The 12436-nt window shown below is 43.6% G+C and overlaps 1 protein-coding gene across 1 annotated transcript in view; it reads right to left on the bottom strand.

Annotated features, from left to right (window-relative positions):
* Window positions 1-11654, bottom strand: part of LOC100707373 (small conductance calcium-activated potassium channel protein 2) — a 60438-nt gene extending 48784 nt beyond the window's left edge. Inside the window, 4 exon segments of the mRNA XM_074527748.1 lie at window positions 9328-9734; window positions 9737-9842; window positions 9844-10448; window positions 11076-11654. Of these exon segments, the coding sequence (XP_074383849.1) occupies window positions 9328-9734; window positions 9737-9842; window positions 9844-10422 (1092 nt within the window). The 5' untranslated portion in view covers window positions 10423-10448; window positions 11076-11654.
* Between the last annotated feature and the right edge of the window lie 782 nt (window positions 11655-12436).

Genomic DNA, 12436 nt, shown 5'->3' with positions numbered 1-12436 from the left:
GGGAGATTACGTCCCCCTTCTCTCCCTCCCTCTCTCTCTCTACGGTCTCCCTTCTCGCTCTGTTCGCGTACACCCGGCAGTCTGTTGGTCGTTGGGATTTTTTGACAGTTGTCCCATTACACTGTCAAAAGCATTTTGTTTGCCTGTTTCCACTTCACTTATTCCACCTGTATAGTGAATAACTTAACTGCAAAAAGGAGATATATGCGCCTACTGGCTCGCCTTCTGTTCATTTCAGCTTTTTTAAAGTCAAGATTGTTTTTTTAAACTCTAACAGGCTGGCAGGGGTCTATTAGTTTTTAGTGCCAGCCACCTTTTGATTCAAGTGTTTGCATTGTAAATGAATGCACCAGCATTAAAGTCTTTATAGACAAAAGCAGCTTCACTTTAATGTCAGTACAGATGCGAGAGTGGTAGGGTGCAGGCTTGACGGCACGCACGTACTGCACACGCGCCACAGTCTGTGCTCTGTGTATGCGCGCTCCTTTCGACTTCTAGAGCCTGTGCACATATTTGCAGACACGGGTAGATGATGAACTTTGCATCACATGATTCCTTACAACAAGCATGACTTGTGCCTTAATTAAAAAAGTTAAAAAGCTTTGAAACTGTGATGTTTCTGGAACAAGTTAACTTTCTGCCACTTGGAAAATGTTTGCTATCTTGCTGAGAGAGCAGCTTAGCATGAAGGCTGGAAGCAGTGGGGAAACGGTTGTAATGGTCTGTCCAAAGTTCAAAAAGCTCCCACCTGCCGGCACCTCTAGCCCTCACTAATTAATGACAAGCTGCGGTTTCACAGGCGGATTATGTGCAGGGAAATTTCTGGGCGTGTCCTGATGGCTTTCTTTCCTTACCCACGATTTGTTTAATCCTTAAATATATACCATGAGACAATATTACACCCTGTCTAATTAAATCATGTAATTCAATTAAGCTCGCAGCTTCCTTGTTTTCTTCGAAGTTCAGAAATTTCATAAATGACAAAAAGCTTTGTTCATTTTTCCATTTTTTTTCTCCAATAAAAAGTAAATGTCACTCCAGAGTTTTCCTTTTTTCCCTTATTTTAAGAAGGTGAAAGCTCTTAAAGTTATCTCTTCTAGCTTGACTTCACTGGGGACATAAATAAATACACTGACCATCTGCGCTCCTCTGCAAAGCATGCATGCATATTGCACAGCCAAGTTGAAATGACCACAAGCAACTGACTGGGATTAGTGTTTACTGTGCTGACTAATTTTGGATTTGTAGATCCCAGTCCATACAGTGTTACAGACCTTATATGAGAGAGACATGCCACTCAGAGAGTGCTGAATACAAATCTATGGAAGAAATCTGTAAGATGCTGCCACTCCCTCCAAAGAGCCAATCACCTGCAAATGAACCAATCATGTTAATTCACGACCCCAGCTAATTGTCGAGGATCAGTTTCTGTGTGGTAGCAGGAATGTCTACATGTTGTAAAGTCATAGTTTTTCTTGGTTTACTGTAAACATTAAGTGTGTCGAAGTGTGTGTAGTAGAACAAAATCTAAAAGGGAAAAGTTTCACTTTAATTGAACTCATTTGAGGACATATTCGGGATTGTTTGTTAGTTTTTGTTCAGTTTAACTTGGAATTCAAGTCGATTTTAATGTGTTGGCAACCAAATAAAATGCAGTTTTGCCTCTTCTGATTCATTTCCATTGGGTCTTAATCTTTTTAAGACGAAGTAACTTCCCAGGTGTGTTAAAAAGACGGGTGCTGATTGGTGAAACTTGGTTCCCAAAGGATTTTGTTACAACAGCATATGAAAGAGTAGGCTGCCTGTAGAAACAAATGATCAAAACAGACTTCAACTTTATTTGGTATTGTTATTTTAAATTATGTTTGCAAGCAGAATGATATTGATACGTGGCTTAACCTGCCTCGTATTGCTGCTGGATTGCTGGTTAGAGAAAAGCAGATGCATTTGAGGTTTAATCTGCTCATAAACAGAAATGTAAGGATTAATTGTTTATTGAGTTACATGCTCATCAAGTGATTTTGTGATGAATAACATCAACTGGATTTTTGTCACAGTGGAGTTGCCAGGCAACGAGCAATGTGCAAACACAGGTGTAATTCATTAAAAAAAGTGATAAATGGCTGAATTTCATTTGGCTGCTTTAGTTTTAAGAGTACTTTTACTGTAGGCTCAATAACACACTGCCATCGCTTATAGTGAGACCTGAAAAAAGTGCAATCATTGCAAAGCTCTTAGTAACACCTGTGCTTTAGCTGTGCTAATCTATGGAAACAGCATGCAGCTCCTACCGCAAATTATGTATGCAAGCTGAAGGGAAATTTTCTGTGTCGCACTTAACCTCTTAACATTCATAGAGTCACCTGTGACCTGTTTAGGGTTAGGCTGTGCTTTACCCTCATCCTGGACAAGCACAGTTTAGGAAACTGGAATATAAACATAGAAGCATTTTGACCTCAGAGATAACAGCGTTGACAAAAAATGGGTGAATGTTAACCTAACACTTCACTTTCCCACACAAAAGTGGCTGATATGGTTCATATAGACCATATCTTGTGCATCTGACTATTTTAGGTCAACAAGCCTGTATGACTGTATAATAAAACAGGGAGAGAGGCATGACTTTTACCTCAATGGCCACTGGGACATAAAAACACCATTCAAATGTGATGAAAACAGACAAAGCAGATAAAAAAAAAGTTTGGTAAATCGTCTAAAATTAGGTGTTAAAAAGCTCCCTGCATGTTCTACTTTTACTATACACAAGATTACAGCTTAATTTATGGCTCAATCCACGGTGCTAACATTACTCGATGCCTCTGGCCCATCCCACCAACAACAATGTCTTAACTTCATTAATGGCTGCAGAAGACTTAGTTATAGAGGTTATTTAATACACTGTTTTTAGCCACATGGATACTAGAAACCTCACTGCACATCCACCATAATCAAAGCCTAAACACTGAAATAATGAACTCAGCATGGCTAAATTAAGGTTTGCTAAGTAAAAACAGTCCCTTGAGTCTTCAAGCTTACAGAAGTAAGCAAGTAAGCAAACTTCCAAAATGTGCACATATTTGGTTTAATACTCCAATTTAAATTAAGGACCTCTTTTAAACAGTTGTGAACATGAACCGTGCGTCCATCTCTGCAAAAACAAAGAAGCATGATTTGGGCTTATCCAGGTAACTTTGAAGTTTAACTCGGGGTTTTCAGTATTAAAAAAGTGGTTCAGTTGCTACTGGGGGACATCGTCATGGTAACTTCTGCTGCCGATATGACCTGCTCTGGAGCGGGTTATGTTCAAGATTATGAATCAAGATGTATAAAATCACCACCTACCAAATAGTGTCACAATTCTTGGACTCTGTGGAAGGATAACATGAGGGTCTACAGTTTTTTAACAGTGTCTAAAGTCTTTGTTTCTCTGATAAAATTCAATAAGAATTCGAAGATTCTTAGATGAAACAATTGTATTTTCCTACACTGAATTTTGTTTTTATATTTAATCTTTCGGCTACTCTCAGAGCCCTAAACTGCACCAGGGCTGCAGAAAAAATAAAAACTAAAACTATCTCGTTCACATCTAAATATTACTTTAGTGGACTAACACAGATTGTCCTGTGCCCTAATGACCGAGCATTGATCCTAACTTACACAGTCAGGATTTTATCAGCTTTCCTTCTTGCTTTCAAATAGGCTAAACTTAATGAATGCACTATGTGTCTTCTAGTCTTACCGACTAAAGCAGTTAAAACACTAGCACGTGCATAAAGTACTATTTAAGTCTCGTCTACAGTTCAGTGCTTCTCCTGCTGCAGACACTCATGCTCATGCTGATTTGCCTTCAGCTGCCGCGATGGTTTCAATCTGCATTGTGTGTTTAACTTCTTCAGATTTTTGTATTATTATATTTTTCTCTTTTGTAAAACCAGGCGCTCTGCTGCCAGTAGACGCATCCATGTTTGTGATTGGTCAGATGCTACTAATGGCACTCTTTCATGTGAACGTGCTTGAAGCTTTGTTGATAATTGAGTCAATAAGCACTGTCACTGGTGTGACCGCTTAGCCTGATTGCCAATGTTAGTGTAAGTGAAGCCAGATAACAGAAAGATATCCTGGGTATGTTAACAGGGCCCTGACTGACTGACATGATTCCTGGTTTGGCTGTTTTGAAGCTGATGATTGGCTCTTTGGTGCACCTTTGTTGGAAATACAACTTACATATGCTTGTGTTTCTTCTTTTTCCTTTCTTTCTTAGCCAGCTGTGCATAAGTGTGTGATTAGCGTATATTGATCACTGGCTCTGTGGACAGCATGCAGGGATAATGAGCTTTTTGAGCTTCTTTAGTTCAATTAGCAGGGAGACACACACACACACACACACAGACAGGTAGTATCTAGAGGGTTTCCCCCAATTGCCCCTACCTCAACCTTATTGACACAGACATGAGAGAAAATACATGTCGCTTACCATGCGGTTGTAATGAGTATGATTGTGCATGTGTGCGTGTGTGTGCACATGTGTCTGCCTGTGATGTAATGGCTTAGCCTTGGGGGTCTCTCCCTGTCAGAGTGATGCCTTCTTGCAATCAGTCTCCAGGGAAACAGGCAATAGACAGAAGCGATGTCACCCTTCCAGGATAAACACACACACACGCACAATACGCATACACTCGAATGCACATCGGCACACACCATTACGGCCATACACACTCAATTAAATCCAGACAAAGGGAGATGTGGACACACACACATTAGCAGGTGCATCCATGGGTACTAACGTGACAGAGCTAAATACATAAAGACACGCACTCCATATGTGTGCGTGTACACAGAGGAGACACCATACACCCTGTGACGTGAATGTTTACCATCAGAGCACACAAGTTTTAACATAACCATGTAAGTACCAGCACTTCCACATACAGCCAGAGGTTGCTTAGCCTTGTTATGCTCAAACAAGCATATTTGTACCTGTTAGTTGCAGGACCTCTGGGATCTACAGTCGCTTAGAAGTCTGTGATCTAGAAGATGAAGGCAGTGTGTAATGGACTAAAGGAAAAGGGAGAAGGTTGAGAAGGAGAGGAGGTGCAGTTGCACAAAAATGCAGAGATGGCTGATAGCTCCTTTAGAGAATATGGTGGGAGTTTAATTCCCTGATCGACCTCATGTACTGTCTCTAAAGCAGCGTGCAGCCACTGTAAGTGGACCAGCAGAGAAAATGTGCAGAAAGGTCTACCAGTAAATGTCAGAGATAGCAGAGCGAGGGCAGAACGGGAGGGATGGCGGTGCTGCAGAGGGACTGAGGAAGAGGTTTTAAGGCTGCTGAGAAGGCAATGACTCTCGTGGGGGAATGGAGGCATATTTAAGACTCGCCAAGGGAGGGACTTAAACACTCTCTGACAGTGAAAGGAAGGAAGGAATCGAGGAAGCAAAGGGGAAATAGGAGGCAGCATTGCTGATGCTTGTGTTGAGAAGCAGACAGAGGGTACATACTCACACTTGATACCCTCACACATGACAAGTGCACGCATTGATAGTGTGACAGGTGAAGTCGACAACTGCTGGGCATCGCCTCAGAATAGCAGCGTTGCATTGCAAGCCTGAAATGTGGCTTGGAGCTTGGCCCCGAGGAGCTATGTGAGCCTCTGTGAAAGATCTATTGATCTGACTGTGACAGCCCACATGCTAAGGTCCCAAGTGTCCAAGGGCCCCAGTTATTCTCAGACAGAGACACGTGTCAGACCAGGACCCCCTGTTCCTCATCAAAATAATAATAGAAGCATATAGAAGGCTGTCCTCACACTGATGTTAAAATTCTAACATGTCAAGATCCTGGGTGTGTGGCAGTGACACTGATCACGAGGAGAGGTCACAGAACATGCAGAGCTAAAAATGCACGACAACAAATTAAAGGCTCAGTTTTTTTTGTTTTTTCTTTGAAGCCTTTTGGGCAAAAAGTCACCATGAGCCAAAAATTAAATTATTTCACATTCATGAATTATTTCATCATTTAATATTCGCTCTACATAATGTATCTAGGCTCAACAACCGTGCCTGAATATTTACAATGCAGGAATTTACAGCTGTGCCTTAGAGCGCTGAAGGCTGTACAAGATAATAATTTTTATCTGCAATCAAACTTTGTCCTACAGAAGTGGCCTTCATCATGGACTTGAACTTAACTTAAATTGCAAAGGCTGATAACTGAAGATAGAGGCTGCACAGCAATGAATGGAAAAGTCTTAGATGTGGCAAAAAGAGTGTGCTGCTAGGGTTTGTGCTTTTTCTGCACATGAATATAGCTTACTCACAATACCCACAGTCACGAAACACTGTCCTCCTCAGTTAACCTCTCTCCATTTACCCTTCCAACACATAGAAACATGCACGCTCCACACAATCCAGCCAACCCTGTTTGGTTCCATTCTTATTCTTCATCTCTATTTTTGGGAGCAAAGCTAGAGCAGCTGGACCTTCAGAAAAAAAGTGCAGAAGCTTAGGTAGAGCTACACAGACTGATCAGTATACACTGACATTTGCTTTGTAGCCATTGTCAAAGAAGGGAGACCTAAAGGAGCCATTAAGAGGCTATATTTATACGCGTGCATTATATATTTTCAATCTATGACGAATGATCTTCACCGATCATATTTCAACACCAGCTCTCAAGGATGGATTCTCTGAAAGGCAGCATCCATTTTCAATAAAGCAGTTTGCACAGCATGTGTATGCGGAGGTGCACGGTGCATGTGTGTGGGTGTGATTATCAATAATCAATGGAAGAAATCACTCAAACCTCGCCCCCTAGACTCGTTTAAAGCAGCGCGCGAACCTCTCCTCCTTCCACCCATTCATCTTCCCAGCCCGATCGTTCTTTCATCCTCGGGATCTCGATCCATTTTTTCTCACAACAGCCAGCAGGCTTCTATCCACCTCAATTATCTAAGTGAGGGTTTTAGCTGTCTGATGGGACTCCAGTGTCTGTTGGAGTCAAACCAAATGCGCAGCCATAAAGAAGACAGTAAATTTTACAGTCTCCATTTAAGATGAATTTTGATGCACACTTAACTCTCTGGATTCTCTCTTTAGAAATGCAAGATGCTGAAGACAGACCGCGATGTTTTGCTACGTTTCACATAAGATTTTTTTCCCTCAATATGCCCTGATGATCAGAAATTAATTAATATGGTGAGAGTGCTGACAAACACTTTGATTACCCTGCTCGAAATCACTCAGTCCATTGATTCGTATTGATAGATAACGCAGCCTGTTTGAGATGAGGGCTAAATTGATTGTAGCTTAAGAACCTAAATCAGGCTTTTCATTATCGCCTTTTTCCTTTTTTTCTCTCCTTCCACAGACTTTCATTCTCACCCAGCCGCTTCTCTCTTCCGATCACACTCCTCCAGTTTGACGCCCACTGGAAGAGCAGCGGAGCAGAGGGAGAGAGATAGTGAGGGAGAAAAAAAAAATTAAAGAAAGAAAGGAATGAAGAAAACAGGACAAAGAGACAGGCGTGGAGTTGAAATAGAAAAGGCCCAGGCAGAAAAAGAGGGCATAAGTCTCTGCCATCTCCTTCAGGAAAAGAAAGAAAGAAAAGGCAGACAGAAGAGAATAAAAGAGAAGAGGAGGGATTGAAAGGGAATTAGAGACCGTGCACTTTCATTAATAAAAAAAAGGACCTCTAAAGCAGTGATTTTCGCAAAGTAGAAGAAAAGACACAGTAGGGAGATTCTTCTAGCAACGGCATTAACAGAAGGAGTCCGGAGATCGCAGACTGCAAACAGAAACACAGGAGGAGGGTGAGAAAGATGGGGAGACACACCCAGTTGGGCTATTCTAACAGGCTATCTGTTAATCTGTGCACTCAGCTGATCTCACAGATTATTTCACATCATCAGTGATCCATGTATGACAAGCTGCATAAGCAGAAGTCATGTTTCCACCTTATGAACTAAAGAAAGCAAAGCCTGTGTCATATCTCTGACCAAAAAAGGAGGCTAGAATGAGGACAAAAGTGTCTTACAGCAAGGTGAGCACAACATGGTCCGAGGCTTCCTGACACACACGCACACACACAAAATAAACAGACAACAGCAGCCAGGGGCCTATTCAGCTTATTACACCCCCCATTACACAAACAAATGAGATCCTGGCCTCCTTCTGATAATCTGCCCCCTCCATGTCCTTAGCATCCTTGCATTACATCACCCAGAAGCAGTAACTGTCAAGCTTGGTCATTGCAATAGTTGTTGCAATCATGAATTCAGTGACTAAAAGGTTAATCTGCACTGCCTAAACCGGGGAAAAAATGGGGTGTCCTAGTGACTCGGAGGGTCAATAATCGTACTACCTAATGTTCAAATCTGCCTGGTGACCTTTGGGACATGTAATCTTCTTTCTTTCTTTATCCCCTACATTTCCTGTCAGTGTTTATGGGCTGCTTGTAAAATAAAAAAAATAAAAAAAGCAAAAGGCAAAAAAGCCCAAATGAGACAAAGTTAACCCAGGAGATTCCAGATAAACACCAGAGGTATAATGATGACATACATGACAGCCGTCAGTCATTATGCAAATGTACTGTTTGTAAGGTTGGGGAAACCTGCAGTCAGCTGAGACTGATGAAGTCACTTGGTTTCTCCCACTGAAAACACCACGTCCAGATGAACAGAATCAACTTTTTGGGACACGACAGCCTGGTTTCATAATTGTTACTCATATGCAATGTAGCTACATTAATGTGGCACTCTGGTAATTTTGTGTCATACCTCTAAAAGCCTGGGGGATTGATGACAGACAACAACCAAAACTAAAGCAGCAGAGGCAAAGATATTGTGAGTATCAGTCCTTAGCTAAAGACACTGGCTCCTACAATTCCCACAGGGGAACTTCATAATGTCTTTCTCTAGACCCTTCTGCCTGATAAATTCACAGGCTTGTCCACACTCCAAGTTTGTAATGCATGCTTTCTTGTATTAATTTTCAAGTGTGAGCTGAGGTAACCCTCTTCACTGTGCTTTGTCATCATCAGGCTTATTTTCTAAGACATGGCTGGAGTGCAGCTTGGTTTCCCCAAAGAGAATGCACTACCGACTGCGCTCAGTTATCAGCGATTGGATGACTTCTGGGCAGTATTTTCTGAGTGAGAGCTGTTAGTTTATGTTTCTAATTTTGTGGTCTGCCTCCTTAAGATTCCAACTCAGTAAATAATTAATTTTATTGATGGTTAGAACATTTCAACACATGGCCCAGCCCTAGCGCTAAGCGTAAGTGATCTTTATTGGTGTGTCTTTTTAAGCGTCACTCATTTGTGTCCCTCACCTTCGTGTACACGCCCCACGACAGCTCTGTCTCAATCACCATGACTACGATGCCAAACATTCCAAAGATGAGGGCGTAGTCGCTCAGCCGCTTCCTCTTCTCGAACAGCGCCCTGCGGTGCCCCAGTTTATACCCAATGTTTTGGTTCTTTCGTTTGGGAGCCTTGGAGGTGCTGCCCCTGGCCCCGGTGCCCACTGCCCCAACCCCTCCCTGCCTGCTGCCCCTCCCTGACTGCGAACGCCTGCTCTCCACTAGTGCGTGGTTCTGGTGGTAGATGGACATCTGGTTGGATGTGGAGTCGGTGATGTCATAACCTCCTCTGAGGTACGGGGAATCTTCTTTGGATGAAATCACAATCTCTGGTGGGCTCTGAATTGGGGGTTGGTTGGTGGAGGACTGGGTCACCGAACAGGTAGGGGGGGCTTCTCGCTGCCGGTCATGTCCCCCAGCAGCAGTTGCGCCAGCAACAGCTGAAACGGCGCCCTCTTTGGTTTCACTGCTGCTGTCTGACTCGATTAGGTTTCTCCGGGATGCGCTGAGGCGGCTCAGGGGCTTCATGACGCCACCTGTGTACTTACAGGAACTCATGGCAATCTCCGTGAAGGGGTTACTGTCCCTACGGTGAACCAGAGGGCTGGCCTGTCTGTGTTTGCACCCCCTCTCCCTGTCCCTGTCGCGCTCTCTGTCCCTCTCCCGCTCCATGGACGGCGAATGGGACGAGTAAAAAAGGGCGTTGTAGACTGGGGAGTTGTCCCCACTCAGGCTGTGCTGTGAACCCAGACAGGAAGAGAGTGGGGTGCTGGTGGGGTGCAGGGCATTGGGGATGGGTGGAGGCAAAGGCTGAGCTCCAGCGGAGGAAAGTGGTAACTTCGGGAGAGATGCTGGGGGCAAGTTGGGCGTGGCAGGCGAGGGGGATGAGGTGCTGCCGTTTAGACGGTCGAGGCTTGATCCTCCCATGTGGTTGGAGTGGTTTGATCCTGGCTGGGTGCCAGCGGTGGAAGGATGGGATATACTGCCCAGGGGAAGGAGGAATCGCTGGTCCTCATCCTCGCTCCCTCCTAGCAGAGCCAAGCTCAGAGAAGGGGGAGGCTCCATGATCACAGCTGTGGCTGCACACCTGTCTAGGAAGAGAAAAGAGAAGAAATATAAAGTGGCCCGCAGAGAAAACGATAGAGAATACAGGTTCCTTATCATAATGTGGTAATGAAGGACATACAGAAAAAACAAAGGAAGGAGCGGGAAAACATCGTGATGGATGGTTAAAACAAATGAGGGAGAAGACTGAACTCCAAAAGCTGAGGATGTGTGACAAAGAGGGAACACAGAGTGAAGACAAGTGGTCATAATTGGGGAATATGTTATTCCTTGAGTCACATTTGAGTCAGTTGCCCAGTCAGCCTCTCTCAGCGCTTCCCCTCTCGGTTTCCCAGTGTCTTCTTGTTCTCTCACATCCCACAGTGCTTCCAGCAATCTATTCCATAAATGTCATCTGTGTTGTTAGCCAGGAGGATGGTGCAAATCCTCTGGCTTTACACTATGAAAATGAGATCAGCCTCAGAGACTAAAGGATAATAATTCCAGATCAGAGCAGGAGAAGTGTGACTGTGCGAAAGCCTCAGTTAACCATAAGTTGGCTTGCGTTTTGGTATCTTCTGATTGATCCAAAACAACAGCCTACTTCCAGTATGATATAACCAGACACCTTCACGACCACCCATCTCCTCCTTGACTGTTTCCCATATACCTACCTCCGACCTCTTCTGCCTCGGTCCCTTTCCCCCCAGGTTAGTTGTGTCGAATCACGGACTGGATGAAAGCAGACCACAGCACTTTTTCTTTTTCATGTTGTCACGGCCATCCCATCATCTTTTCGCTTCGTCTCCCTTCATATAGGTCCTCCACAGGTCTTATCTCTCGAAAATGCGCGTCGCTTCCCCGCTGATGATGGCTCCGTCTTCCGCTCACTTGATAAGATCAGTTTGTCTCTCTCCCAGTCATCGGTGATGTATTGATCGTTCCCATTTTGATCCTGTCAGTGACAATCGGCAGTGGATGAAGAGGAATAATCCATGGTGACTGGGATAAATCGGTCAACCTGTGGCTGCACGTAAGCAGCATGAAACCGGAGGTGGTGGGGGAAAAAGACGACGGCGTGGATGTGAAGTAAGAGTCCCCAGATGAGCTGTAAAGTCTGCGATTTAATATGTGACTCCACCGACAAACACTCAATCTACGGCTCTCCGTCTCTCCGACTCTGTCTCTCACTCTCTCCTCCAACTTCTCTCCCTCTTTTCTCCGCCTCCAGACCTGCCGCTCACTCCCATTGGACGGAGTCGGAAAGGCGAAATAACAGGTGGCAGGATTTGTAAGATGTGGCCACCAAACGGTTGTCTAGATTTATTGTACCCGGGTTATTTCGGGGTTATTATTTTTACTGTAGCCTCGGAAAACCAGTGATCCGTGTGGCATTCGTAGCTGCTGCCTCTGTAATAAAGACTATATGAGCCATTTGTTGTTGTTTTTCTTTATGGCACCTGTTGAAATACGGCACTGAAGGATGCTGGGACCGCCAAATCCACGTCAGAAATACACGCAGAGAAACATTTCCAGAACAAACACACGTGTAAATCAAAACTGGAGTGGAGGGGAGACGCATGCCTAAGACAAATATAGATGTTAACGCGGGTCTATAAAAGCAAACCTGCAACATAGCTTATGCAATATATGTTTGAAATCATTTCATCACATTTTGATTGATTATAAAGTGAAACGAATTACTTTCAGAAAACCAGTTTAGATAATGCCGATACACTTCTGATATGTAATCAGTCAAATCTGAGACCATTAGCTGGTATATTGTTCTTGAGCCACCTTTCAGAGGGGTTCAGAGACTTACATGGAAATACACTATATAAGGTAAAAATATAGTTTTTCAGTTCTAATGAGGTTGAAATGGGTTTAGTACGACCACCTTTATTCATTAGCACAGCCTGAACTAAAACTTTCTTGTAATGTCTTTATAAGTAGTCTCCAGAAACAGTTCTCCAGGCTTCTTGAAGGACAGTCAAGGCTCGTTTTTTTCTTGCATATTGGCTGCTTTTTCTTCTCT

The sequence above is a fragment of the Oreochromis niloticus genome, linkage group LG11, assembly GCF_001858045.2.
Source record: "Oreochromis niloticus isolate F11D_XX linkage group LG11, O_niloticus_UMD_NMBU, whole genome shotgun sequence".
Taxonomy (NCBI): Eukaryota; Metazoa; Chordata; class Actinopteri; order Cichliformes; family Cichlidae; genus Oreochromis; species Oreochromis niloticus.
Note: the sequence above shows the minus strand (reverse complement) of the source record. Positions and strands in the feature narration are given on the sequence as shown.